This window comes from Bufo gargarizans, chromosome 4, assembly GCF_014858855.1.
Source record: "Bufo gargarizans isolate SCDJY-AF-19 chromosome 4, ASM1485885v1, whole genome shotgun sequence".
Taxonomy (NCBI): domain Eukaryota; kingdom Metazoa; phylum Chordata; class Amphibia; order Anura; family Bufonidae; genus Bufo; species Bufo gargarizans.
Genome location: NC_058083.1, coordinates 453682621 through 453708301, shown reverse-complemented (window position 1 = coordinate 453708301; position 25681 = coordinate 453682621). Strand labels below are relative to the sequence as shown.

Here is a 25681-nt window from a genome sequence, read left to right as displayed (position 1 = left end):
GTTAATTTTTTTAAACCCTCAATTGATCACCTACTAAGCATTCTGTATTCAGAATGCTATTATTTTCCCTTATAACCATGTTATAAGGGAAAATAATACAGTGAATAGACTGTCACCTAGCAACCATGCGTGAAAATCGCACCGCATCCGCACTTGCTTGCGGATGCTTGCGATTTTCACTCAGCCCCATTCACTTCTATGGGGCCTGCGTTGCGTTATAAACACACAATATAGAGCATGCTGCGATTTTCACGCAACGCATAAGTGATGCGTGAAAATCACTGCTCACGTGCACAGCCCCATAGAAGTGAATGGGTCCAGATTCAGTGCGGGTGCAATGCGTTCATCTCCCGCATTGCACCCGTGCGGAAATCTCGCCCGTGTGAACTCAGCCTTAACGTCAACCCATTCTAGACTTTTGCAGAGACAAAGTCCGCACCTGGGGTACCCTTCCCTTATCTGTTGCGGGGCTTATAAACTTAATCAAAATGATCCTACTCCCCAAACGTCTATACATCCTGGAACATTCCCCGTACATTATACCGAAGAGATTTTTCCAACAACTAAACTCTCTATTATCTCCATTTATATGGGGATCCACTAGGCCCAAGCTATCGTTATCAACACTGTGTCACCCCAATATGCGAGGAGCAAAGTCGCTTCCTGATTTTTACTTCGATTACCTGGCTGGGCAGCTTAGATATCTAAAATCCTGGCTATCCCCACATGAGGGGATTCCTAACTCAGAGGCTCACTTAGCTTTCTACCTTGGTCTAAAGTCTCTATGGCTTGTGTTGGAAAAGCCTTTATTATTGCCCTGTGTTCTCCTGCCAATCCACAGGGTAGCTATACAGGCCTGGTCTGCTACTAAGAGATATTAGTGCTGAGATGGGACGTCTCTCTCACACTAATTGTCATCGGTGCTCTGCAGAAAATGTGAACTTTTGGCACCTAATCTGGGACTGCTGCTATATCAAGCGGTTCTGGCAGGATATCAAAGATATATCATCCACACTGGTGAACCTACCTCTACCAGTCCACCCTACTATGTGTGTATTTGGCATCCGAGATGAGGCGTTATATCCTCACTATACTAGGATATGTCTGAAAGAAGCACTATTCTTGGCACGAAAAGCCATTGCACTTCGATGGATGGGGGATACTTGCCCAACTCTCAACCGATGGAAAACTTTACTGAACACTATTATCCCATAGGAACACATTGTATATAAACATAGAGGTAGCGACTCCAACAGGATCTGGGGATCACGGTGCTCCCCATCTTTGACGCAGTACTCTGTACAATCGTTCATTAGTACATTGAATGCCTTGTCACATCACTCGCTCTCTGCTGATACTCGGATGTAATATGGGGTTCTCTGGATGATGCAATGTATCTCTGCTTTCAATCCCTTTATATAGGTCATGCTTTATGAAACAAAGCTATAGCTTCTCAGAGATGTGAAACAGATACATTTTGTAATTGTTTTATTTGACCTTTTCAATAAATCAAGTTTAAAATAAAAATAAACTGATCTCTGACGGAAGTGCCATAAACTGATAATAACTGATGCTCAAAATGACGGATCTGGTTTTTTTTTCTGTAACGGAAAGCTAAGCATTGATGTGAACCCGGCCTAACCTCACAATTCCTTTTTAGAGTTTGCCTGTTTTAATAAGCTCAGTCTTAAACACCCTGTTCGGGAATAGTTAACAGAGGGGTTTCCTCATTCAGGACTCTCACTTACCGAAAAGCAGCTACAAACAGCATCTCACTAAGTAAGAACCTGGCAAGTTTGTGCGTTCCATGGACAGCCCATGCATTTCAAAGTGCATTGTGTAATGCTCCATTTCTCCTGTGGTGGCGCTGCTCTGGAATTGAAATCATGCCACTAGGGCCCTCCTCAGATTTTAGCTGATCCCTGGATATCTCAGCAGTGAGACAACCTGTGATCAGCTTATTGTCTAGGACTACTTTAATAAAAGAGGATTGTGAAAAGCACACGACTTCTTTAAAGAGAACCGGTCACCATATAATACAGTATAATCTGCAGGCAGCATGTTATAGAGCCAGAAGAGCTGAGAAGACTGATGTATAGTCTTTCTGGGAAAAGATTCTGCAAAACTTGTAATTTATACATATAAGTCTCTGCTCTTTCTGAGTTTATTTGTACTTGGGTGCATCTGATCAGTGACTGACAGCTATCTGTACACACATTTACACAAGGGATTCTATCAATCACTGATAACACCTCCCCCATGTGCAACTATCAGTGACTGACAGCTATCTCTGTATACACACTTACATAGAGAATACTATTAATCACTACTAACACCTCCCCCATGTACAACTATCAATGACTGACAGCTATGTCTGTATACACACTTACACAGGGAATGCTATCAGTCACCGATGACACCTCCCCCGTGTACAACTGAAGTCAGAAAAAGCAGAGATATAAATGTAGAAATTATAAGTTTTACTGAAGCTTTTCTCATAAAACTATACATTAATCTGTTCAGCTGCCTGCAGATTGCACAGAATTTTGTGGTGACAGGTCCTCTTTAAGGTGACACCTTTCTCTGGTGGCACATCTTTAAAACCGTGTACCACATAATAGGTAGCTTCACAGAGCTCTATTACAGTATGTAAAAAGGGGGCTAATCTTTATTGCAAGCAAGTACAGTGTATTTCATGCATTGTTTTTCATAGCATTGACTTTACCTGCAGTCATCCCCTCCAGTGCTCATGACATACTTGTCATCGTGCGAAAAACGGACATTAGTCACATGTGCCGAATGACCAAAGTATCGTTTGTGTTTGGCCTAAAAGTAACAAAATGATATGAGCTACATAATATCTACTACCATCTTCACAACGATTACAATACATTACATAAAGGACTTATCCCTGTGTAGTGTATATGTGGCCACTGGAAACCTTCATCAGTCAGTAACATTAAAGGGGTTTTCCAGCTTTGTGCATTTGTTTCCCTGCGGCTCCCTTCTGGCTCTCTTGCTCCCTTCTGTGCTTTTCCGGTTCCCATCCTGGAAACCTTCGGATGGAAGCAGCAGTCACATGACATTTGGGGACACGTTACTACTGTTGCCAGTCATTGGCTGCACTAGCGCATGTCATCTGGTCTACCTGGAAGTTTACCAGAGAGAGCGAGGGACTCAGGATTTGGATAACTAATATACTGTATGTTTCAATTCTTCACCATTTCAAGATATTTGCTTGCTGTCAATGAATGAGAATACTCTTGTTTACAAATGGTTATGGGGTAGCAAGAGGATCCAGACACTGCCGCAGCAGCCAGAGTTATTAGATCGGCCCCTCAGTCGTCTTTTTTCTAAACTGAATACTAACCTAATAATGATATTCTTTCTGGGTACTGTAGTCCACCCATTCCAGTTATTACTTTAGATGCCCTTTAAGAAAGTGACAAATGCCTCGCTTTGGTATGGCTGAGCCACTGTGGCCCAAACAGTATTACACAGCAGGACAGTGACACTTTGCTCCATGTACACTTACAAATTTCTCAGTGCAAGGAAAGTCAAAGAGTTTAACCAGGCCGAAGTCGTCTCCTGTAACAATGTTGAGTCCAGCGTGTGACACGCATGCGCAGTTGACATCAGCTTTATCCGCATTACGTGGCCAGATACCGATCACTTCATCTCCCAGGATGCTGATGAAGGCAAACACATTATGTGTGACTGGTGATCGATAAGACGCTGCCAACCTCACAATATTGTACAATGCTGATTATACGTTTTTCCCCATTGTATCTGTGGCACATACTAAAGCTCTTTTTACACGGGCAGATGTTGGTGGCCCATGTAAAGGTGTCGCCGATCACCCAACAAAGAAGCAAGACGCTTATCAGTCTGGTGATCACATCTCTGATGTGGCAGGCAACATCATATGTCAGCAGCACATTGCCCAGTGGAGACGATTATTTGTTCCCTTTTCACTTTTATTGTCGATCGGTGATAGTTTGCTGCTTGTTATCGGCCTGAGTAAGAGGACGCTAAGTTAGTGATGAGCGAATCAGTTCATACCGCTACATATGTATCCGATTCGTTCATCACAGTAATTAACCTGTTGTAGAGGGACTGTCCCTTTACCACCATTAACTTGCATTGTTCACTATGCGATCAAAATAAAACGGCTGCTGGTCTCGCGAGAAAACCTTAATCTTGCGCATGGGCATATATACTCAATAATGAACCAGAATTCTACATTTTGGCACGCCACAAGCAATTCGGAATCCAGGTTTGTATTCGTTATTGAGTATATTTACACCTGCACTGCTACTCACAGCACATGCGCAAGATTAAGATTTTTACGAGACCAGCAGCCATTTTATTTTGTTCGCCTAGTGAAAAATGCAATTTAACGCTGGTGGAGGGACAGTCCCTCTACAACAGGTTAATTACTGTGATGAACAAATCGGATTCGTACATAGTGTTAAGAACCGATTCGCTCATCACTAGCCTAAGTCAATTGGCACTCATTTAAACTGTCTTTCACTTGGCCTGATCCAAATTCAATGGGGGAGGGGGCGAACTATTGTTATTTCAATTATTTGTCTTCCATACACAAGCAATGCGCTTCCGACAAATACAGATTCAAAGATGCGCTCACGCGATAACCACTTTGCTGGGTGATCGGTGCCAACTTTCGTTCCTGATAACGGATCCAATCCTTGGCCAGTGTAAAAGGGCGCTATAGGTCTGTTTACATGGGCAATGATCAGGAAAGAACCGTTCATTCCCAATCACTGACCAGCACTGTGATAGTTCATCCCCACACGGATTGATTGTTTGCTGGCAATTCACACAGGGTGACGACCAACAGTGATTATATTCGTCGCATTAACGACGGATCGGCCAGCAAATGAGCATTTTGCCTGTTTGCCGGGTGACTGGCAGCAATTTACCCGGGACAATTGTCGTCATACAAAAAAGTCCTAATAATCTGCCCATGTAAATAGGCCCTAAGATTTATCAAAACTCTTCAATTAATAATGCAATACTAAATACAAGAAATATCCATTATCACCTTGTCCAAGTAGCCCAGGTAATCTTCTCTATCAAGGCACCATCTATTATTTGCTTGCCAGATGGCACTTCATGTACTTGTCGCTTGTAAGCCCCGGTTGCTACCTGCAGAACAATAAGAGACCATGGAAAATACATTAACACAGTAATCTACAACTGTGGTGATATATGCACAAAATGTTACTTTTTAGCAGTGCTGACTGAGGTATTTGCATGATGTCACCACCAGGGGGCAGAGACAATATGTCAAGTCTCTCATGTAGCCCACCTATATAGTACACCAACTAAAAATCCTGTGTTAGTAATGCAAAGTAATGTGAGATGTACAAAATCAGAGGTGATTTACTAAAGCAGGAATTATGGCAGGCTTCCACCTTTTGCTCAGAGCCAGCATATAATGTGCGCTCATTATACTGGACATCAGATCTAATATACCGTATTTTTCGCTTCATAAGACGCACAATGGCTGTGTGTCTGATAAAGCAAATACAAGTGAGTGCTTCCATTATGTATTAGTATGCATTAGGTGCAGGGAGTGGGTGAAGTGCTGTGAATGCTGCTGGTACTCACCCTCCCTTGTCTTCTTCTCCGGCCGCCTCTGCACTGCAGGTCCTGACCGCGTACAGCGCCAGGACGTAGTGCGCGCACTATGATCTGCCGATGCAAGCGGTCAGTGCAGTGTGGGCCGGAGAAGACAAGGGAGTGCGACTGGAGGAGCAGCGGAGCAGGAGAGGTAAGTGAAGTTCTTTATTTTATCTCTGATCTGAGGTCTCATGGGGGTCTGGCATGGAAGTCTGATGTGAGGTGTGATGGGGGTCTGACATGGAGTTCTCATAGGGTCCTGGCATGGAAGTCTGACAAGGAGGTCTGATGGGAATTTGACATGGAGGTCTGATGTAAGTTCCTGATATGGGGGTCAACTGAGTTCCTGATATGCGGGGGTCTGATATGAGGGTCTGATGTGAGGTCTAATGAAAAATATTTTTTTCTTATTTTCCTCCTCTAAAACCGGGGGCACGTCTTATCATCAGGTGCATCTTATATAGCGAAAACTACTGTAACCTTTTACAGATGTCTTCAATAAAAAGATATTTATGGGAACTAAACAAAACATGTTTATGGCATTTTATATCAAGAAGCCAAATATATATGTGGTTGTAGAATGGTTACTGGTATGAATACAGGTATTACAATGCTAAACCACACTGACCCGCCATACATACATCACTGTATCATAAAATACAATGAAATCTTCCTAGGCCTATAATTGTCATGCTGTGGACTCTTCTCACATCACAGAGTAATGTCTATAAACTGTACTTGTACCTGAATGTATTTACTATCTGCAGAGAAATCCATCTGTATCACAAAACTGGGGATGTCTTTGCAGTAACCGATCCTGTTCAATGAAGACCCTTGAGTAATATCATAAAAATCGACTGTGTTTTCTGCCGATCCAACAGCCAGGTATTTATTATCAGGACTTATCCTAAGAAAAAATGAACCATAGTATTGCAGTTAGTTGGGCAATGAGCCCCTTATTCAGGGGGTAAAAACACAGAAGGGATATACACTGGGAGACCAGTCTTTGAAGAAAGAAGAAGCGAAGGTGTCAAGTGCGACCAATACCGCATCAATTCAGGTGCAGAAAATTTCCGCACCGGTTACATGAGATCTTGAATATCTACTTAGCTGGTACTGTATTATGCTGCCAATATCCCGCACCGACCTGCACAGATAACTGTACCTGATGCGGACTTTGGTGTGGATTTCACTGACTTTGGCCTCATGCACACGACCGTTGTGTGCATCCGTGGCCGTTGTGCCGTTTTCCGGTTTTTTTCGCGGACCCATTGACTTTCAATGGGTCCGTGGAAAAATCGGAAAATGCACCGTTTTGCAGCCGAGGCCGTGATCCGTGTATCCTGTCCGTCAAAAAAATAGGACCTGTCCTATTTTTTTGACGGACAACGGTTCACGGACCCATTCAAGTCAATGGGTCCGTGAAAGAACACGGATGCACACAAGATTGGCATCCGTGTCCGTGATCCGTGGCCGTAGGTTGCTTTCATACAGACGGATCCGAAGATCCGTCTGCATAAAAGCTTTTTCTGATCTAAGTTTTCACTTCGTGAAAACTCATTTCCGACAGTATATTCTAACACAGAAGCGTTCCCATGGTGATGGGGACGCTTCTAGTTAGAATACACTGCAAACTTGGTACAAGACTGCCCCCTGCTGCCTGGCACCACCCGATCTCTTACAGGGGGATATGATAGCACAATTAACCTCTTCAGGTGCGGCACCTAAAGGGGTTAATTGTACTATCATATTCTCCTGTAAGAGATCAGGGCTGCCAGGCAGCAGGGGGCAGACCCCCCCCTCCCCAGTTTGAATATCGTTGGTGGCACAGTGTGTGCCCACCATCGCCCCCCCCCCTTCCTCCCTCTATAGTTAAAAATCGTTGGTGGCACAGTGTGTGCCCATCGCCCCCCCCCCCCCTTCCTCCCTCTATAGTTAAAAATCGTTGGTGGCACAGTGTGTGCCCATCGCCCCCCCCTTCCTCCCTCTATAGTTAAAAATCGTTGGTGGCACAGTGTGTGCCCATCGCCCCCCCCCCTTCCTCCCTCTATAGTTAAAAATCGTTGGTGTCACAGTGTGCGCCCACCATCGCCCCCCTCCATCTCCCCCCCCCCCCCCATCATTGGTGGCAGCGGAGTTCCGATCGGAGTCCCAGTTTAATCGCTGGGGCTCCGATCGGTAACCATGGCAACCAGGAAGCTACTGCTGCCCTGGTTGCCATGGTTACTTAGCAATAGTACAATAGTAGACGATTCATACTTACCTGCTTGCTGCTGCGATGTCTGTGACCGGCCGGGAGCTCCTCCTACTGGTAAGTGACAGTTCTTTAGCAATGCACCGCACAGACCTTTCACTTACCAGTAGGTGGAGCTCCCGGCCGGTCACAGACATCGCAGCAGCAGGCAGGTAAGTATGAATCTTCTACAATTGTACTATTGCTAAGTAACCATGGCAACCAGGGATGCAGTAGCTTCCTGGTTGCCATGGTTACCGATCGGAGCCCCAGCGATTAAACTGGGACTCCGATCGGAACTCCGCTGCCACCAATGATGGGGGGGGGGGGAATGGGAGGCCGCACACTGCCACCAATGGTTGTTACTACTATAGAGAGAGGGGGGGCCGATGGTGGGCGCACACTGTGCCACCAACGATTTTTAACTATAGAGGGAGGAAGGGGGGGGCGATGGTGGGCACACACTGTGCCACCAACGATATTCAAACTGGGGAGGGGGGGGTCTGCCCCCTGCTGCCTGGCAGCCCTGATCTCTTACAGGAGAATATGATAGTACAATTAACCCCTTTAGGTGCTGCACCTGAAGAGGTTAATTGTGCTATCATATCCCCCTGTAAGAGATCGGGTGGTGCCAGGCAGCAGGGGGCAGTCTTGTACCAAGTTTGCAGTGTATTCTAACCTGAAGCGTCCCCATCACCATGGGAACGCCTCTGTGTTAGAATATACTGTCGGAAATGAGTTTCACGAAATAGCTCATATCCGACAGTATATTCTAACGTAGAGGCGTTCCCATGGTGATGGGGACGCTTCAAGTTATGTTCGGGTGTCCGCCTGGCCGTGCGGAGGCAAGCGGATCCGTCCAGACTTATAATGTAAGTCAATGGGGACGGATCCGTTTGAAGATGACACACTGTGGCTCAATTTTCAAACGGATCCGTCCCCATTGACTTGCATTGTAATTCAGGACGGATCCGTTTGGCTCCGCACGGCCAGGCGGACGCCAAAACGACTTTTTTTTCATGTCCGTGGATCCTCCAAAAATCAAGGAAGACCCACGGACGAAAAAACGGTCACGGATCACGGACCCACGGACCCCGTTTTTTCGGACCGTGAAAAAAAACTGTCGTGTGCATGAGGCCTTTCTGCGCTGAATCTGCATTGAAATCAGCATGTGTTACATGTGGATTTTGTTGCAGATTTTATTACCGATTTGACTCAAAAGAATGAGATCCAGAATGGAGATCTTCACAAAAAATTGACATGCTGCAGATTTCACAGTCCGCACTGAAGGTCAATCTATGCGCAGTGTAGATCAGATTTGCTGCCCAGAAAGCTCATCAATACCAGTGGGTGTCTGACTTTGCCGACTGCTGGTCAGTTAAAGGTGCATTCACATCTCCGCTTAGCTTTCCGTTCTTCTGATCCATCACAAGAAGAGAGAGAAAAAAAAACAGGATCCTGTAAAAAACAGATCCTGTTGCATCAATTATGCATAGGATTGCATTGAGCCAATTCCATCTGAGATCCGTTTTTTTTAGACGGAAAAGGGTACTTTTTTTCTGTCTAAATTTATTTTTTTATCTCAGATGGAAATTGCTCAAAGGGATGACAACTGATGCAACAGTATGCGTTTGTTTTACAGAATCCTGCATTATTCCCCTCTCTCTCTCTCTCTCTTCTTCTGACGGCTCAGAAGAACGGAAAGCTGAACAGTGATGTGAATGCACCCTCACTGTACCCTCATGGTTTACCACACACATCTCCATACTTTAGGTAGCAGCTGTGCCTGGTGTTACAGCTAACTAAATCTTACTTTTAAGTAAATGGGGATGACCTGTAATACCAGGCACAGCTACTACTAAAAGTACAGAGATGTGTCTGGTAAAGGAAAAAGGGGACGCAACACTCGATGGAGCGTAAGGATAGATCATCGATTTGTAGGCTAAATGATCAGTCATGCTGAAATCAGGACAACCAGGAGACCTCCATACACATTAGACTCGTGGCCAAACTGGACAAAATCAACCCCTTTTATGCAATGTACTGTATATCTACATTTTACAGTCCTTCAGACCTGTATAGAAGATCACAGGAGAAGGGGGGGATGTAAACAAGCACATCACGGTATACCTGATGTCCTGGATAGCTCCTTTGCGGTCTCTTTTCTTGCCCCACACTTTCAGAGAATTGACAAGCAGAATAACAAACTCTCCGTTCCTCATGCCAATTGTTACCATTTCTCCATTAGGGCTGTAGGCTGCGCAACATGCGGCATAACCCAAACTCACTTTGTTCAGAAGCTTCTGTGGAACATAACATCAGACAAGATATTCATTTCCAGGCTACAGGACTCTTCATGTTCATTTCAACGTGATTTGTAGCCTGGACTTACTTTATCGGCAAGGTCCCATACCCTTGCAGTGCCATCATTACTTGCTGTGAGGAATATGTCCTTGGATGGATGTGCTGCAAGACCCCAGATCTCTCCTTCTACATGACCATTAATTAGGATATTGGAAGCAGCATTTTTTTCTCCGACTTCAATTATTTCTCCATCTTTGGTCCCCACCAAAATTTTGCCCTTTGGAAAAAATAAACGGTGGAGATTTAGGAAAGTGTATAAAAGAAATCCTGAGTCTCAGAGGAGCACACTTTGGCACACATGGTGTGAATACCAAAAGCGTTAACCTTTTACAGACAGTGGAGGAGATTTATCAAGATTGCCGTTTCTAACGCCAGCCTTCATCTCCATTGCAGTGGCGGCAAAATTGTAAATAGGAGCAAGCGGCACTTAATAATTCTGGTTAAACTTAGCTGGTCCGTGTGCCAGAGCCTGAAAGCTACGCCAACTAGATGCCGGTATAGGATTAAGGCATTACTTGCGCTAGAAAACAGGAGTAAGTAATGGTAAGTGTTTTGAGCCACTTGGGCCCCACCTCCTTCCGCCCATGCCTCGCCCACTTAAAACAAAAATGACGAGCGTGTCGGCGGACCTATGACAATCTGCGTCTTTGTCATTTGTTTTACATTGTATTATCATTTTTGAAAATTAAAATCAGATTCAGTATAAAAGAACTCCTGTCTTTGTCACCCAATCAGAACTCAGCTTTCATTTCATATTTTGCTCTTGAGATATGAAAGCAGCGCTGTGATTGGTTGCTATGGCAAACAAAAAGCTTTCCTTTAGACAGTTTTAAAGAATCTGCCCAGTTGTAATTAAAACATGAATTCACAGCTTTTCAATATAATTCAATATAAATTCAAGTCTTCAAGCAGTGGTGGGCTCGTACCTTGCCTCTGCATACTGAGCGCACACAGTCCAGGGCTTGGCCTGTCTCCAGCTGAAATGCTCGGCAACGTTTCATTTCCTGATCCCATAGCTTAACGGCGCCCCCTTCTTTTGTCCTAAAATTAAAAACATTTCTGACCGTCAAAATAATCCTTCTCCTTCCTAAACAGTACAAGGACATCCATTATATAATATCACCTACAGTATCCTGAACATATACCCATGACCACCCTGGACCGCCTTGTATAATGGATTTCAGTATTAACTCCTACATCAGCTTAAGCCACCAGAGATATGAATTATTAACTACTGAACCGATCTAGGACCACCAGGAGTATGACAGGAATACTAACACTAACCCATAAACTACCCTGTACCGTGTGTGAAAGTGAACAAAGTGAATTTGGAGAATATTGGCAATTTTGAAAATGCTGTATTTGTCCCCAAACTTAAAGGGGTTGTCTCACTTCAGCAAGTGGCATTTATCATGTAGATAAAGTTAATACAAGGCACTTACTAATGTATTGTGATTGTCCATATTGCTACCTTTGCTGGTTGGATTAATTTTTTCATCACATTATACACTGGTTACGACCACCATGCAATCCATCAGCGGTGGCCGTGCTTGCACACTATAGGAAAAAGTGCCTGGTGGCTGGGACCGTGGGAGTGCACAAAGGTCGGAGCTTATTCCTATAGTGTGTAAGCACGGCCACCACTGCTGGATTGCTGGGTGGTCATAACCATGGAAACGAGCAGTGCATAATGTGATGGAAAAATTAACCCAGCCAGCAAAGGAGGCAATGTGGACAATCACAATACATTAGTAAGTGCCTTGTATTAACTTTCTCTATATAATAAATGCCCTCAACGGGGTTGTCTGAGATTAAAAAAAAAATAGCATTACATGAGGCCGTATGATAAACTTAACAAATTTCAGTGCACCAATGCTTCAGTGGTCCCCACTGGTCATTGTTTACTTGTCCTGCAGATGATGTCATGTACATCTACATGACTGCAGCAGCCAATCACTGGCCTCAGAAATCTTGTGCCACCGCTAATAAAGCCAGTGACTGGCTGCACGTGGATGTACGGTATATCATCAGAGCAGCGGGGGATTTAACAGGGTAGTATGGGTTATCTTATCACAGTTACTGCAGTTAGACTATTTTTTTAAACTAGGACAACCCCTTGACTTGTAATGAATTTTGATAGACGCATCCATTTCATAAAGTAAAACAGGCCTTCATATTCATACTGGTTCCTACACAGTGCACGTTATACTCACGGGCGTTCCTTTCCACCGGTTACAATGAGTCCATCACGTAGCGTTGTATACATTGTGAAGACGGGGCCTGTGTGTGCTTTAGCCACCAGTCGGATTAGAAAGTGATCTTTCCAGACGTAGACATCTCCATTTATGGCACCGGTGAAGGTGAGGCTATTCTGCAACGATTGCAAATGTACACCTTTTCTAAGATATGGTAGAAATGCTTCCAGGGCTGACAACAGTGGCTTCAGTAGCAGATCAGTATACAAGTTAAAGGGGTTTTCAATGGGAGCAGCTGTCCGGTGATGAGCTCAGTTCACTACAAAGCAGACGGAGCCGTCTGCTTCCAGCGCCAGAGGTATTGCCGAACAGCTGATTGGCGTGGGGATGGGGCGTCGGACCACCGCAGATCAGCTGGTGATGGCCTATCCTGAGGATATCATTTAATAAAGGGTGGACAATCCCTTTAAATTTTCCAGAAAAGGAAAATTCCACTTCCACCATATTGGAAATTAAGTTTTGTGATCACTCATATGTCACAAACCTATAACATAGCTTGTGCACCTAACAATACAGACACAAATCTACCAAAATATTTCTTCTGCTGGCATTATGATAAGATTATCCCATTAAAGGTGCCCATACAACTCCATTCGACCGACAGCTATCCCTCCTGACTCCCCCATACACTTACATGGTCGGTTTGGCCGAGCATGCATGTGTTTTCAATGGGAAGAGGTAAGAAAGCTGCTCTCAGACACTTCTGGAGGTGGATTATCTCCTGGGATAACAAAGGGATCGGGCGTTTAAAATCAAAGCTGATTTCGGGAGAGAGTTGAGGGTTCCCCATACACTGTTGGCTTGCACTGCCAAAAATAGAGGATTTGATTGACAACGGTATAATGTATATAGAGGCCTTAAGACAACCCCTTTTCTAAATGAAGGCTTAATTGTGATGATCTTATCGACCCAGGTCTGGCAACAGACACAACAGCTGATTGCGGGGAAGCTGCACACTGTGTGCACTGTATTATTACATGGTACCCATTCATCTGACCAGCCCCTATTAGGACATATGGATGAAGGGTTTCTGATGGAGCAACAGCTTTATTCAATGTACAATGCAAATCAGAGTCTGTTACTATTGTACCCAGTGTGAGCAGTCCTCTCCAAGCTAAACAGCTTTGAGATATAGTATTGCTAAGAGAACTGAGTTGCTACTTGTTGTCTCACAGTTTCTTAACCTATTGGACCTTAACCCTAAGGAGCATGAGCCGCCGGTCTATGTATTATAAATAATAAAAATATTAACCTCGCCCGATCCTCTCCCCTGACATCATCTGTTGGGGGAGAGTCGGCAGCTCTCCATACACATTAGACTGGTGCCCGAACCTGCCTTAATTGGCAGGTTCAGCCGACAATACACTTTTGTGTATGAGGCCTTTAGAAAAGTCGAGAAACAATAACTGGTTATATCAGATGACAGTGCAAATATAAGGTTGCTACACAGACAGGTACAGTGCAATTATGACCAGAATTATATATAACATTTCAACTGCTGCAAAATTTTCCTAGACAAAAAAAAAATAGAAAATAATCTAGAAGACTCTTTTATAAAAAATGTACAACAGTGTGAAACTTACAGCCCCAAAGGCAACGGAGAGCATTGTCTGCATTTTGGCATTGTCCACAGATCCGACAATCCCTTTCTTATAGAGTAAAGCGCTCCCAGCCAGAGTCCAGAACTTAATGTGTTTTACTCCAACAGATACAAATTGCGTGTCCGAGTCTGGACGAAACTCTGCCACAAATATCCGATCCACGTGATTTGCTTTACTGGCGACCTTAGAACCTGTGAAGAATAATACATGTTATAATGTGCTATGCCGTGTTCTGTCCAGGAGTCCAAGTACACTTCTGCATTTGTTACAAATCGCAAAGAATCTGTGAAAAAGTTCATCCATATTTTTGCACTATGGGGCTCATTTATTAAGACCGGCAAAGTCTCTCTGTACTGCTGGACGAAGCGCCAAAGTTATGTGGTAGTGCAGGCCTCCCAATAACTTTGGCGCTTCATCCAGCAGGCCATGCGACAAACTTTAATCTATACCAGCTCCCTTGCAAAAACTGGCGTAGAAAATGATGAATGAGACGGAACGGCTTGACATGCCCAAACCGCACCCCATTTTCTCGACCTGTTGGAAAAGTGGGGTAAAGTCACAGATTATGTGGCAGAATGGAGTGTGACAAGGTCTGTGACTGATATATACGCCACTTTTGTGATGTATATCAGTTAATAAATGATCCCCTGTGTCTATTAGTAAAGAAGTCCCAGAACGGTCATTATTGTCATCAAAAACATGGAAAATCCTGACATAACCACAATATGGCGGCACTGCTAGTATAACCTTATGCATAACCTGCAGATTGTACATATAATGGGCGGCTGGTGTGTAGGACTTGCACATATGAGCATGCCCACTGACTAGACAGTAGTAAGCGTCTCCCACGTCAGCACAACGGATCTGTTGGGGGCACTGCGCATACCCAGGGTCCAAATCTTTGGTAGTTAATCTGCAGGTGTACAGTCTTTGGCAGCTAAAGGAAGTGCCATGTAATCCATTAGAATTTATCACACCCTGCAATCCAGAATTCTGGCTTCAAAAAGTCACAAAATAGGGCTTTCGTGACTTTTTGAGGTCACTTGCGCAAAAGTTTTGCAACTTATTGCATTTTTACACCACATACTCCAGGTTGGAAAAGTGGGTGGGAGAGTTGGTGTGGTTAGCTATGTTAAGTTTCACTCCAGTAGGAGTGTGGAGTAGGAAAACTGGAGGAGCTTTTCTAGACAACAGTGTTAGGTTTAAAGATGCACCAAAGTTATGTACACTCTGCGACGTTTGATCAATTTGGAGAAAAAAATCCCCACATAGACTCAATCATAAGTGGCTTCAAATATAACTCATGATAAATGCCCCCCTCCCCCCCCCCCCCCCACAGTGGGTTAGGTGTCTATGGCTTCAAAGTTTGCCCCAGAAAGGTTGCGATTTTTAGCGCATGCCATGTTTTTGCCACTCTCGTCACTTTTAAAAAGTGGGTGGAAAAGTGGCTATGGTAAGGGTACTTTCACACTAGCGTATTTCTTTTCCGGTATTGAGTTCCGTCACAGGAGCTCAATACCAGAAAAGAACTGATCAGTTTTATCCCTATGCATTCTGAATGGAGAGCAATCCGTTCAGGATGCATCAGGATGTCATCAGTTCAGTCACTGCGGTAGTATCTCCGTCCAGAATTCCCAATCAGTTGCCGGAATGTCGGATCCGGCATTCATTTACATTGAAATGTATTAGTGCCAGATCCGGCATTAAAAGTACTGGAATGCGGGTTCTGTCCAAAAAAATTAAAAATAGAAACGGATCCGTTTGTCCGTATGCCAAACGGAGAGACGGATCCGTTCTTGCAATGCATTTGTGAGACGGATCCGCATCCGGATCCGTCTACAAATGCTGTCCGTTTGCATGCAGATTGCCTGATTCGGCAGGCAGTTCCGGCGACGGAACTGCTTGCCGGTTCACTCTGCCGCAAGTGTGAAAGTAGCCTAAGCCATGCTAATTAGGTGTATGCCAGATTTATCAACTGCAACTTTTTTTAAATGTCACAGAAATAGGCGCAATTACTCCAGTTGGGGGACAGCTTATAAAAAGTGACGTAACATCTCACAGAACACAGAAGTGGCATTTTTTTTATTATTGCATTGTACTCATTATGAGGTAAAGATCTTTTTTCTCAATTGGTCTTTATTAAAAATATGGAGTCCTTTTCTCTGTACGGAGCTGAGATGCTCTAATAGCAGCCACTGGATTTTCTCCCTCTTCCCTCAGGGTCCTTATCTCTGCTCCCTGACCTTATAAACACTCAGTAGTGCTCAGTGTTGTATCTTACTGATAAGAATGTGGCTTAAATAAGCGTTTATGAGCTCTCAGTACTTTAGAGATGAGAGTTATTAGATGATCAGGACAAAGGGAAAGTGAAAGTAGGATTCACACAGGTAGAAAAACACTTAACCCCTTAAGACAGAAAAGCTCAATATTTTTATTCAAGACCAATTGAAAAAAATGATTTTTAGCCCAAAATGAGTGAAAATGCAATCCGCAGGTCTACATAACCTTTAAAGATGTACGACATTTATCAAACACCACATAACATCTAATAAATTTGTCATAAATGATAGAAATGCAGAGTCAAGTAAAAATTTACTTCAAAATTTCCCTCATCATGATACATTCTCCCAATAGAGTCTACGGATAATTGAAGGGGCCATAACTAGCCCCCAGTATTGACTGTTTCGACGCTTTGCCTGGCCCCTGGCCACATTGATTTCATACTGTATATGGATAAAAGGCCACAATACTGGAGATACTCTTCATCAATATAAAGCTCCACATGTTGTATAAAACCAGCAAAATGTAAGAGCGCTGCGGCAGCTTAGTGTCAGTATGTGACCGTGGGATAATACAGCGTGTGACATCGTTATATGGTTACAAATGTGTCTCTTCATGTGGCCCTTCTTAGAAATAATTATATTGTGTGATATATTGTATGATACTACAGGAAATGAAGTGTGGACTTTCCAGCGGTCACAGGCGGCCGAGCCTATAGGTGGCATAGTTAGGAGGTGACATGATTACAGAAAAGAACACAAGGGACATGAAGAGACAAGTCATCAGTGGTGCACCACCAATGAGGCCAGGTGAGCCGATCCAGGTAGTGGCAAGAGGGGATCAGCGGAAGGGCCATGGACAATGAGCACTTTCATTGTGGGAAAGGGGTTAGATTACGTTTTCGCCTCAGGCAGCAGAAAGGCTAGGTGCACCTCTGCATGTCATAGTTTTGTTTCTAGAGTTTCAGCTCTTGGGGACTGTTGGAGTCACATGGACTGTGATACTGGTTCATATTGAGGACACAAACTGCAGTCCATCTGGCTCCACACCTTGCACACATGAAGTATACGAATATAGAGATATACAAATAAGAAAACATACTGCAAAATAATATACCAACCTTCCTGCCATCGCCACACCGTTATGGTATTTTCTGGATCAACACCTACAGACACCAACAACTTTCCTGTTGCACTAAAATTGATGAATGCAACTCCCTTAGCGTGAAAGCACCGCAGTATGGACAGAGTATGCTTGCTCATAGCATCCCAGATATGAATGGAGGGAGTAGCACCTGCATTGAAAAGAAAGAATTCGTAATCAAGTGTTTAAGACCAAACGTGTTGTCTCTGTGATAAGTTCACGCTCCTGCATTATGTCCATTCTGCAGATGCTCGAGGTTGAAGAGCATATGCCCCTTAAAGTGAAATTCCACCCTTGAACACAATTCACCTATCCAGTAGTCTGTTTTTCAGAGTTCTAACAGCTCTGAATCCAATGGTACACTCATGCATTTAAAACTTAACATGCTGGCAACCTGCAGCCACCACTAGAGGGCGTTTTCGAGCTAACTGCACATTGTTATACATTGAACTCAATAAGACAGTATGCAAGCTCCCTCTAGTGGTGACTGTTGGCAGCCATCATCTTTTAAACCCAGTTATAGGCAGGGAATTTGGAAACCTGTATCAAAAAATCTCTGCTACAACTACTATAAAGACAAATGAAGTTATGAGATCAGTCAGCACAGATATTTGGATCTAAAACAACATGATACTAAAAGGTGGAGATTCACTTTAGGTAAAAAAAATCTTCTGTAAATCTGATTCTTTCAGTTGTCACCATTTGTCAATTTTATTCTGAGATTCCTTAGTTTTTTCTGTTTCTAGGAAAGCTGAGTGACAACTAATATATATATACAACACACATCCTCGCAGCTTTGCCTAGGCCATATGCGATGTCACGTTCATCGGTCATATCGCCTTGGTGCAGATCAGCCCCATTGAAGTGAATAGGGTTGAGCTGCAATACCAAACACAGCCGCTATACAATGTACAGAGCTGTACTTCATGAACTGAGACAAGGCTGCAGTGCTGATTGGCAGGGGTCCCAGGTGTCAGACCCCCACCGATGAGATACTAATGACCTATCCAGAGGATAGGTTATCAGTTATAAAATCTCGGAAAACCCCTTTAAAGGATGGAATATGTAGTAATAGAATGGATACATCATCAAAATCACAATGGTGAGGCTCTGCAACCTGGCACCACCATGATCGGCTGTTTGCAACATCCATCAAAAACTCTATAATTAAAGTTGCCAGGAGTAGAAGGCTCCATCTACTGTGTGGTGGCCATACTGAGGTAATACAGTTCATACAGCTCAGTGCCAGTATGCTACTGGCCTTCCATCCACTGTATAGTTTATGGCCCTGGCAGCTGCCCAAAACAGATGATCAGGAGGGGTGCCGTGTGATGGACCCGTACCGATCTGATATTGATGACCTATATGGTGGATAGGTTATCAATGTCTAAGTCCTGGAATGGCCCTCTAATCCCATGGTGGCCATATTGACTGTCACTCAGCACTCTAAAGACAGATGTAACTAAGGAAAGGATGAAAAGGATTATAACATCTTGACAGAAACGTACAGCACATGAAATTATAGTTACTTGATCTTTTTTTTTTTATTCTAGGAGAAGCCAGTAAATAAAATAGCTATAGAGGAATTTCCAGGAGTGAATACCTACACAGACAAGTACCATTTGTATACAACATATAAACGCATACTAAAACAACATCTACAATTCAAAAATGTACTATGCAAAGCTAAGTTTACGTACTAGAAGCTTGTGATAACAGGAGTACTGTGATTTATGGAGAATGGCTAAAACTTATGAGCGGGATGGAGGTAGCCATGCAAAAACTGGATCATGGCTGATAATGTATCTGAGCCCAGTAAAGGAACAGACATAATGACTGGACCGGAGAGGACCTAAAGCGACACACATGAAAGTCGGGGGTATGCCTTACCTGAATATTCAGCATTTTCGCCTGCGTTGTGAGAGCAATGGCAAATGGGGAAGCGTCAGGGCTACCAACAACTTAAAGAAGTAATATTGCTAATGCTGAGGCAAGATAAATCAGCATTAGGGGCATGCTAAAACAAAATGTTTAAGTATGGGAATGATTGGAAAAGAAATAAATATAAAACTATTGTTTAGTATATAATGGCATCGGCCTTAACACTGCATCAAATAGTAATCATTATGAGGACCACAGCTTGTCCCTGACATTGCCATAGATTTAATGTTTAGTACGGCTTTTATCATGTTATATGGCCACAGAAGTAAATATATATCTAAAAAGTAAAATAATATGATACGCTCAGTACTGTGTCAAATATTCTCCCTCTACCTGGTGTATAGAATAGGCGACTGAAACAAAGCCTCATCATGCCTCAACAGTTACAGCAACAGGCAGTTTTAAGTATACAGAGATAGCAATCACTAACTTGTCACAACACACTATATAAGCAGTGGCAGCAAACTTGAAAGTATACCTGAGTAAAAAAAAAAAAAAAAAAAAGTTTGCATAATGGCCGTGCTTCTTTGTACAATCATAACTGTGAAGGAACAGGTTTTTTTTGTGGGTTTTTTTTGTGGGCTTCTCTAATGTCTTTTTCAGCCATATTATGCCCTTTTTCAGCTGCACAGCTACATGCATTTCTCTCACAAGCAGGGGGTGTCTCCCTTCTGTGGAATCTGCCAGCACTGTACTGCTTTGACGTCCTTTCCCTTACTTTTCACTATGTTTGTTTTCAGCATCGGAGCCCACAGAACAGATAGGGAGGAGGAAATCACGCTTACACACACGCAGCATGCTCCTATAATCTTCAAAAGTTGTGTAGCAGCAGTTGTTTTATCAGGCTCAGGATCTCAGCTAGCTCTTACATGCCCTTACATCTTGCCTGACAACTGGTAGTGGACTGCAAATGTCATGGAAGTGAGACCCCGAGTGGCCTTTACAGCTTTTTTTTCAGGTGGATGCAGGCATATTTTTTAAATGAAGTGATTTAGAAAATTGCTAGTTATAGCATTCTGTATTTAATGAAATGAAATTGTGTGAAAGTACAGTTAACACAAGCAATGCCAATGTTTGACATCCCCTGTGCTGCTGGAGGATGCACTTAATTTATGATATGGCGCACACCTCGTAATATATTAGGCACATCCTCCAGCAGTCCTTGCACCTAAACAGAAATCTGTGGCAGCTCAGAGCTGCCGAAGGTTTTTTGTCTTCATTTGCACCAGAAAATTGGCGAAAATGAAGATAAATTTGCTGGCCACACCTGCTACCTCACCACACCCCCTTTCAAAAAAGTAATGAGGATGGTGTAAAAATGCCACTTACGACAATATTTTGTTCAATGGCATCTAAAAAATTGCAAACACAAGGTTTTCTACTTTCTACATGCCAGAAATCATGCACAGGGAGATGATAAATTAGTCCCTAAGTGTCAAGATTCAGGGAATCCATCAGCAGTTTTGAATATGCTGACCGCACTAGGTAGGGGCTGGGCTGAGCAGTACAAACATATCTTTGTGGAGCTTTTCTTATTAGGAATAGTGAGAATATGACGTTTTATTCTTCCAGATTCTGCTCCAGCAAGTGCCCACCACTGCAGAGAGCACTTTATAATGAAGCTGCAGCCTGGACACTAGTAGAATAGCAGAATCTGGCAGAATAAAACTTCAGATTCTCACTACTCCTGATGAGTAAAACCATCCAAGAATAGTATGTTTGTTCTCTTCTCCTCAACCCCTACCTTGCACTACTGTTAACAGTTTTGATTAATCAGAACTAGAAAACTATATTTATATAAATTCCAGAGGATTTACCAATCAGTTGAATCATGGGAGCCAATTTGAAGAGTACAGGTTCCTGTTAAAAGGTTTGCGCAAGATGACAGAAACATGGCTGCATTCTTTCAAAAAGTGCCACACCAATCCACTTGTGGTATTGCAGCTCATGCCCATTTACTTCAATAGAGCTGAGCTGCAATGCCAGACACAACTCATGGACAGGTGCGGTGCCATTTTTGGAAGAAAGTAGCCATGTTTTAACAAGCAGTACAGCCCCTTTGAGACTGTATTCTGTCAACAGAGGGAGGAAATCTCCAGAAGGAATATAGACTTAAGCCAAGTGCAACTTTCATGTATTACTGTGGATGATAGTGGATCTTAACTTTGCTGCTCTTGCATCTGGCAGAGATGTGAAGTGGGTAATGGGAAGAGGATGCAAAAGGCAAGTTAATGCTATGTGCGTAGTTGTGTACTCATCTGAGATCGCTACATGAATTCCTGATGTCTTGCAGGATCTTATTTTATAACATACAACATTGAACCAAAAGAAGAGAACCATCAGGCGGAGAAGCAAGTCCAGTCACAAGAAAATGTTGGTGGAGCCTGTGAGGTCCTGTGGACATTTCTGGTACATCTTTCTGTGTGTGTAGGGGGAAGGGGGGGTGTTGCCCCGGGCGCAACATTTTAGGGGTTGCCAGCAGGGACGCACTGCCAATTAGGCAAAGTGAGGCGATCGCCCCAGGCGGTGCGGCCTGCTGACAAGTGGGGAGCAGCGGCAGGTCAGAGGGAGATGAGCACTTCCGATGTCGAAGCGCTCATCCCCATGGTCATCTGTTTTGCTGTCCTCAGGACAGCGATACAGATGGATATGCTGCGGGCCAGGAGAGGGAGAGGCGTCTCCCTTCCCCGTTCCTCTGATAGGCTGCAGGCCTAGTGCCTGCAGCCTAACAAAGGCCAGTGCAGGGTCGCGCCGCCTGAGCAGTACAGCGCTGGCTGGAAGAGAACTGCATCGCATCGCTGCCATGGAGCTAAGTATAAGTGTTTATTTTTTTATATGGTACAATACTGTCTACTGGCACATGATTGGGGGGCCATCTATGGGGGGCACTTGTTACTGGCACTCGATTGGGGGGCACTTGTTACTGGCACATGATTGGGGGGCCATCTATGGGGGGCACTTGTTACTGGCACATTATTGGGGGGCACTGTGGGCGTATCTATGGGGGCACTTTTACTTCTGACTGGCACATTATTGGGGGCACAGTTTACTGGCACATTATTGGGTGGCACTTCTTACTGGCACATTATTGGGGGCATCTACTGAGGCCACAAAGAAGGAGTATTTTATATGGGGGGCTCTGTATAGGGGCATTTTAAACTGGGGCACATTATGGTGGGTACTATGGGGAAGGGGAGAGAGGAGTACTATGGGGTCATCTACGGGGGCACTAAGAAGGGGTATTTTATACTTGAAAATTATGGGGGAAACTGAGGGCATCTACTGGGGCACTATGTATAGGGCATTTTATACTGGTACATTATGGGGGGCACTAGGAGGAAGGGGGAAGAGGAGCACTATGGGGGTATTTTATACTGGCAAATTATGGTGGCACTATGGGGACATTAGCTCTACTGGGGGCATTAAAAGGGGGTATTATAAGGAGAATTATTACTACTGGGGGCATTATGGTGGGCTTTATTACTACTGGGGGCTAGGGGGAACATGATTACTAGTATGGGCACTATGGGAGCATTATTACTTCTGGGGCACAGTGGGGACATGTTGGGGGCACTGTAGGAGCACTATTACTACCATGTGTGCTCTAGCAGAGAATTATTCCTATTGGTGGGACTTTTGGGAGCACTATTACTGTGGGGGCACCTTGGCACAGTATCAGCTTACCACAATTATTTTTGGGGGATGTTATGTTTACACTATTAGTGTCACTGTGTGCCAATAATTATTGAAGGGCACTATCTGCATGGTACTGCTATTATCAGGGGGTTTATCTGTTTCTGCAGTATAATATTGGGGAGCACGGCAGCTAGAGTATTGGGGATGGTAGGATGATATGTCTAGAAGATGGGAGGATGATGGAAAAGAAGTAAACTAAGATTTTTTTTGTCAAACTGCAGAGACGAAAAATGGCTGAAAAATGGTGGTCTGGTCTGAAAGGAGTAGATGAGGAAAGAGAGCATCTACATCAAAGGAGACATCACTGGATATAAGAGGTATGTGCGCTGTATTAGGGGGGGGGGGGGCGCAATACTTGGCTTGCCCCAGGTGCTGGCAACCCACGCTACGCCACTAGTAGGAAGTCTTATGTGCAATGCTCCCTGGGGAAAAAAGTATGCAGATTAGCTCTCTCCAGTGGGAAGAAAAAGGCCTCTCTACTGCCACCTATAGGTATGTACCCTGTAAGTCAATTTCCGATCCACTAGAGAGCCTTGAAACTTGACTAGGGATATCAGCCAGACCATGGGTGTATCCGATTTGGCTGAAATGACACAGTTTCCCCATTAATAGACAGTCTGCATATGAGTTGGTCGTGACATAATGAAGAGGAGGCAGGATGGCAAATCCAAGATACCACTTTGACACCATGATACACTTACAAGTTCTGAGCCAACTCTTAGGCTACTTTCACACTTGCGTTCAGAGCGGATCCGTCTAGTGTCTGCACAGACGGATCCGCTCCTATAATGCAGACGATGGGATCCGTTCAGAACGGATCCGTCTGCATTATAGTTTAGAAAAAATTCTAAGTGTGAAAAGTTGTTCAGACGGATCCATCCAGACTTTACATTGAAAGTCAATGGGGGACGGATCCGTTTGAAAATTTAGCCATATTGTGTCAACTTCAAACGGATCCGTTTGCCTCCGCACGGCCAGGCGGACACCCGAACGCTGCAAGCAGCGTTCAGGTGTCCGTCTGCTGAGCGGAGCGGAGGACAAACGCTGCCAGACTGATGCATTCTGAGCGGATCCGCATCCACTCAGAATGCATTAGGGCTGGACGGATGCATTTGGGGCCGCTTGTGAGAGCCTTTAAACGGAACTCACAAGCGGAGCCCCGAACGCTAATGTGAAAGTAGCCTTATCTGCAGCTCTTTAGTGGATCTGCCGTTGACACAAAGGGTAGCAACCTATAGGTGGCACTAGAGAGACAGGAGAGGAGAAACAACGTGGAGGAGAATGTTGGGTCAGAGTAATGGAAATAGGACATCAAAGCCCCTTGGTTATAGAATTAAGTATTGATTAGAGACAAATATCTTACTTTCCCAAGCATTGCTTTTAGCTGGACTTTTAGGTCAAAATTGTGTCCGCTAAAGCTAGCATACCATGGTTTAAAAGTGGTGAAGACCAACAACAAATCTGGGCATCATGATGACCTTCTCAGAAACACTCTGGATCTACAAACCAGTGTGACATATCTAGTAGTTCTCATTCATTCTGCTATAACATAAAACGACAACGACCTTAACTTGTGGACAGGCCATCAGTCTTGGCGTGAGGCATCTCAGTTTTATCACCTTTTTTATTTTCATTTAATGCGGTCTTCAAAAGGGACATATGTGATATCATCTTACTGCAAGGGTTACTACAACAGTCTCCGTACATAACTGGTTATGATACAAACGTTTGCTCTGCAGTATTGTCTGAGCCTCGGATGACCTTGGCGTATTTGTATTTCTTACCGATTTGTCCAGTTGCTACAACGTTCTTGTATTTTGGGTGTTGATTGACAGTCAGGCAAAGTATATCATCCGTGTGCTCCAGATAAAAGCTCTGACTTCCTATTTTGAACCAATAAAATAACATGTTACCATATATAAAAACCACAGGAAGAAATAAGGGACATGGCAAAGTTTTATATGTTTGTAGTTTAGTTTGTAGCTTCTCTGGACTTTGGTTAAAATCCTTCTGTGAAGGACTGCTCAGTACTTACCCGGTCCTGACTGGATGGGTTTCTGTACTGTACATACAGCTGAACAGGAAGACTCAGAAAATACATCTGGTCGGGACCTGAGCAGAAGAGCCCACGTCCAATGCCAGTGGTCATGCCAGCACAGTGGAGATAGCAGCACGATGGAGGGATAAGTACTGAGCAGACTATCTTCTCTCCAGAGGTCAGCACACAGGAGGATTTTTACCAAAACAAGGATAACCCTTTAACTTGTGTTTAACCTTATAACAAAACTGGGATTAGAGTAGTTGTCATTTCCCTTCTTAAATGTCATAGGATGGGTTCTCCAGGATAAGGAAAAAGCACTGTCTCCCATGGACTATGCCTCGCATTGAATCTCAGCCTGTTCAAATGAATAAGGATGAGCTACAATACCAGACATGTGTGGCCTTGTTTCTGGACGAAGATGGAAAATTTTTCCGAGGCCTGAAGAACCCATTTAAGAATATACGTACATAGGTACAGCCCC

The 25681-nt window shown here is 43.9% G+C and overlaps 1 protein-coding gene across 1 annotated transcript in view; it reads right to left on the bottom strand.

Moving 5' to 3' along the window:
* EML6 (EMAP like 6) overlaps nt 1-25681 on the bottom strand; it is a 188125-nt gene that overhangs the window by 7665 nt on the left and 154779 nt on the right. The window contains exons 30-40 of the mRNA XM_044290143.1: nt 24944-25042; nt 17500-17673; nt 14082-14290; nt 12457-12614; nt 11170-11284; nt 10272-10460; nt 10010-10182; nt 6391-6553; nt 5066-5169; nt 3536-3689; nt 2726-2826 (exon numbers count right to left, since the gene is read on the bottom strand). Coding sequence (XP_044146078.1) covers nt 2726-2826; nt 3536-3689; nt 5066-5169; nt 6391-6553; nt 10010-10182; nt 10272-10460; nt 11170-11284; nt 12457-12614; nt 14082-14290; nt 17500-17673; nt 24944-25042 — 1639 coding nt within the window. The remainder of the gene's footprint in view (nt 1-2725; nt 2827-3535; nt 3690-5065; nt 5170-6390; nt 6554-10009; nt 10183-10271; nt 10461-11169; nt 11285-12456; nt 12615-14081; nt 14291-17499; nt 17674-24943; nt 25043-25681) is intronic.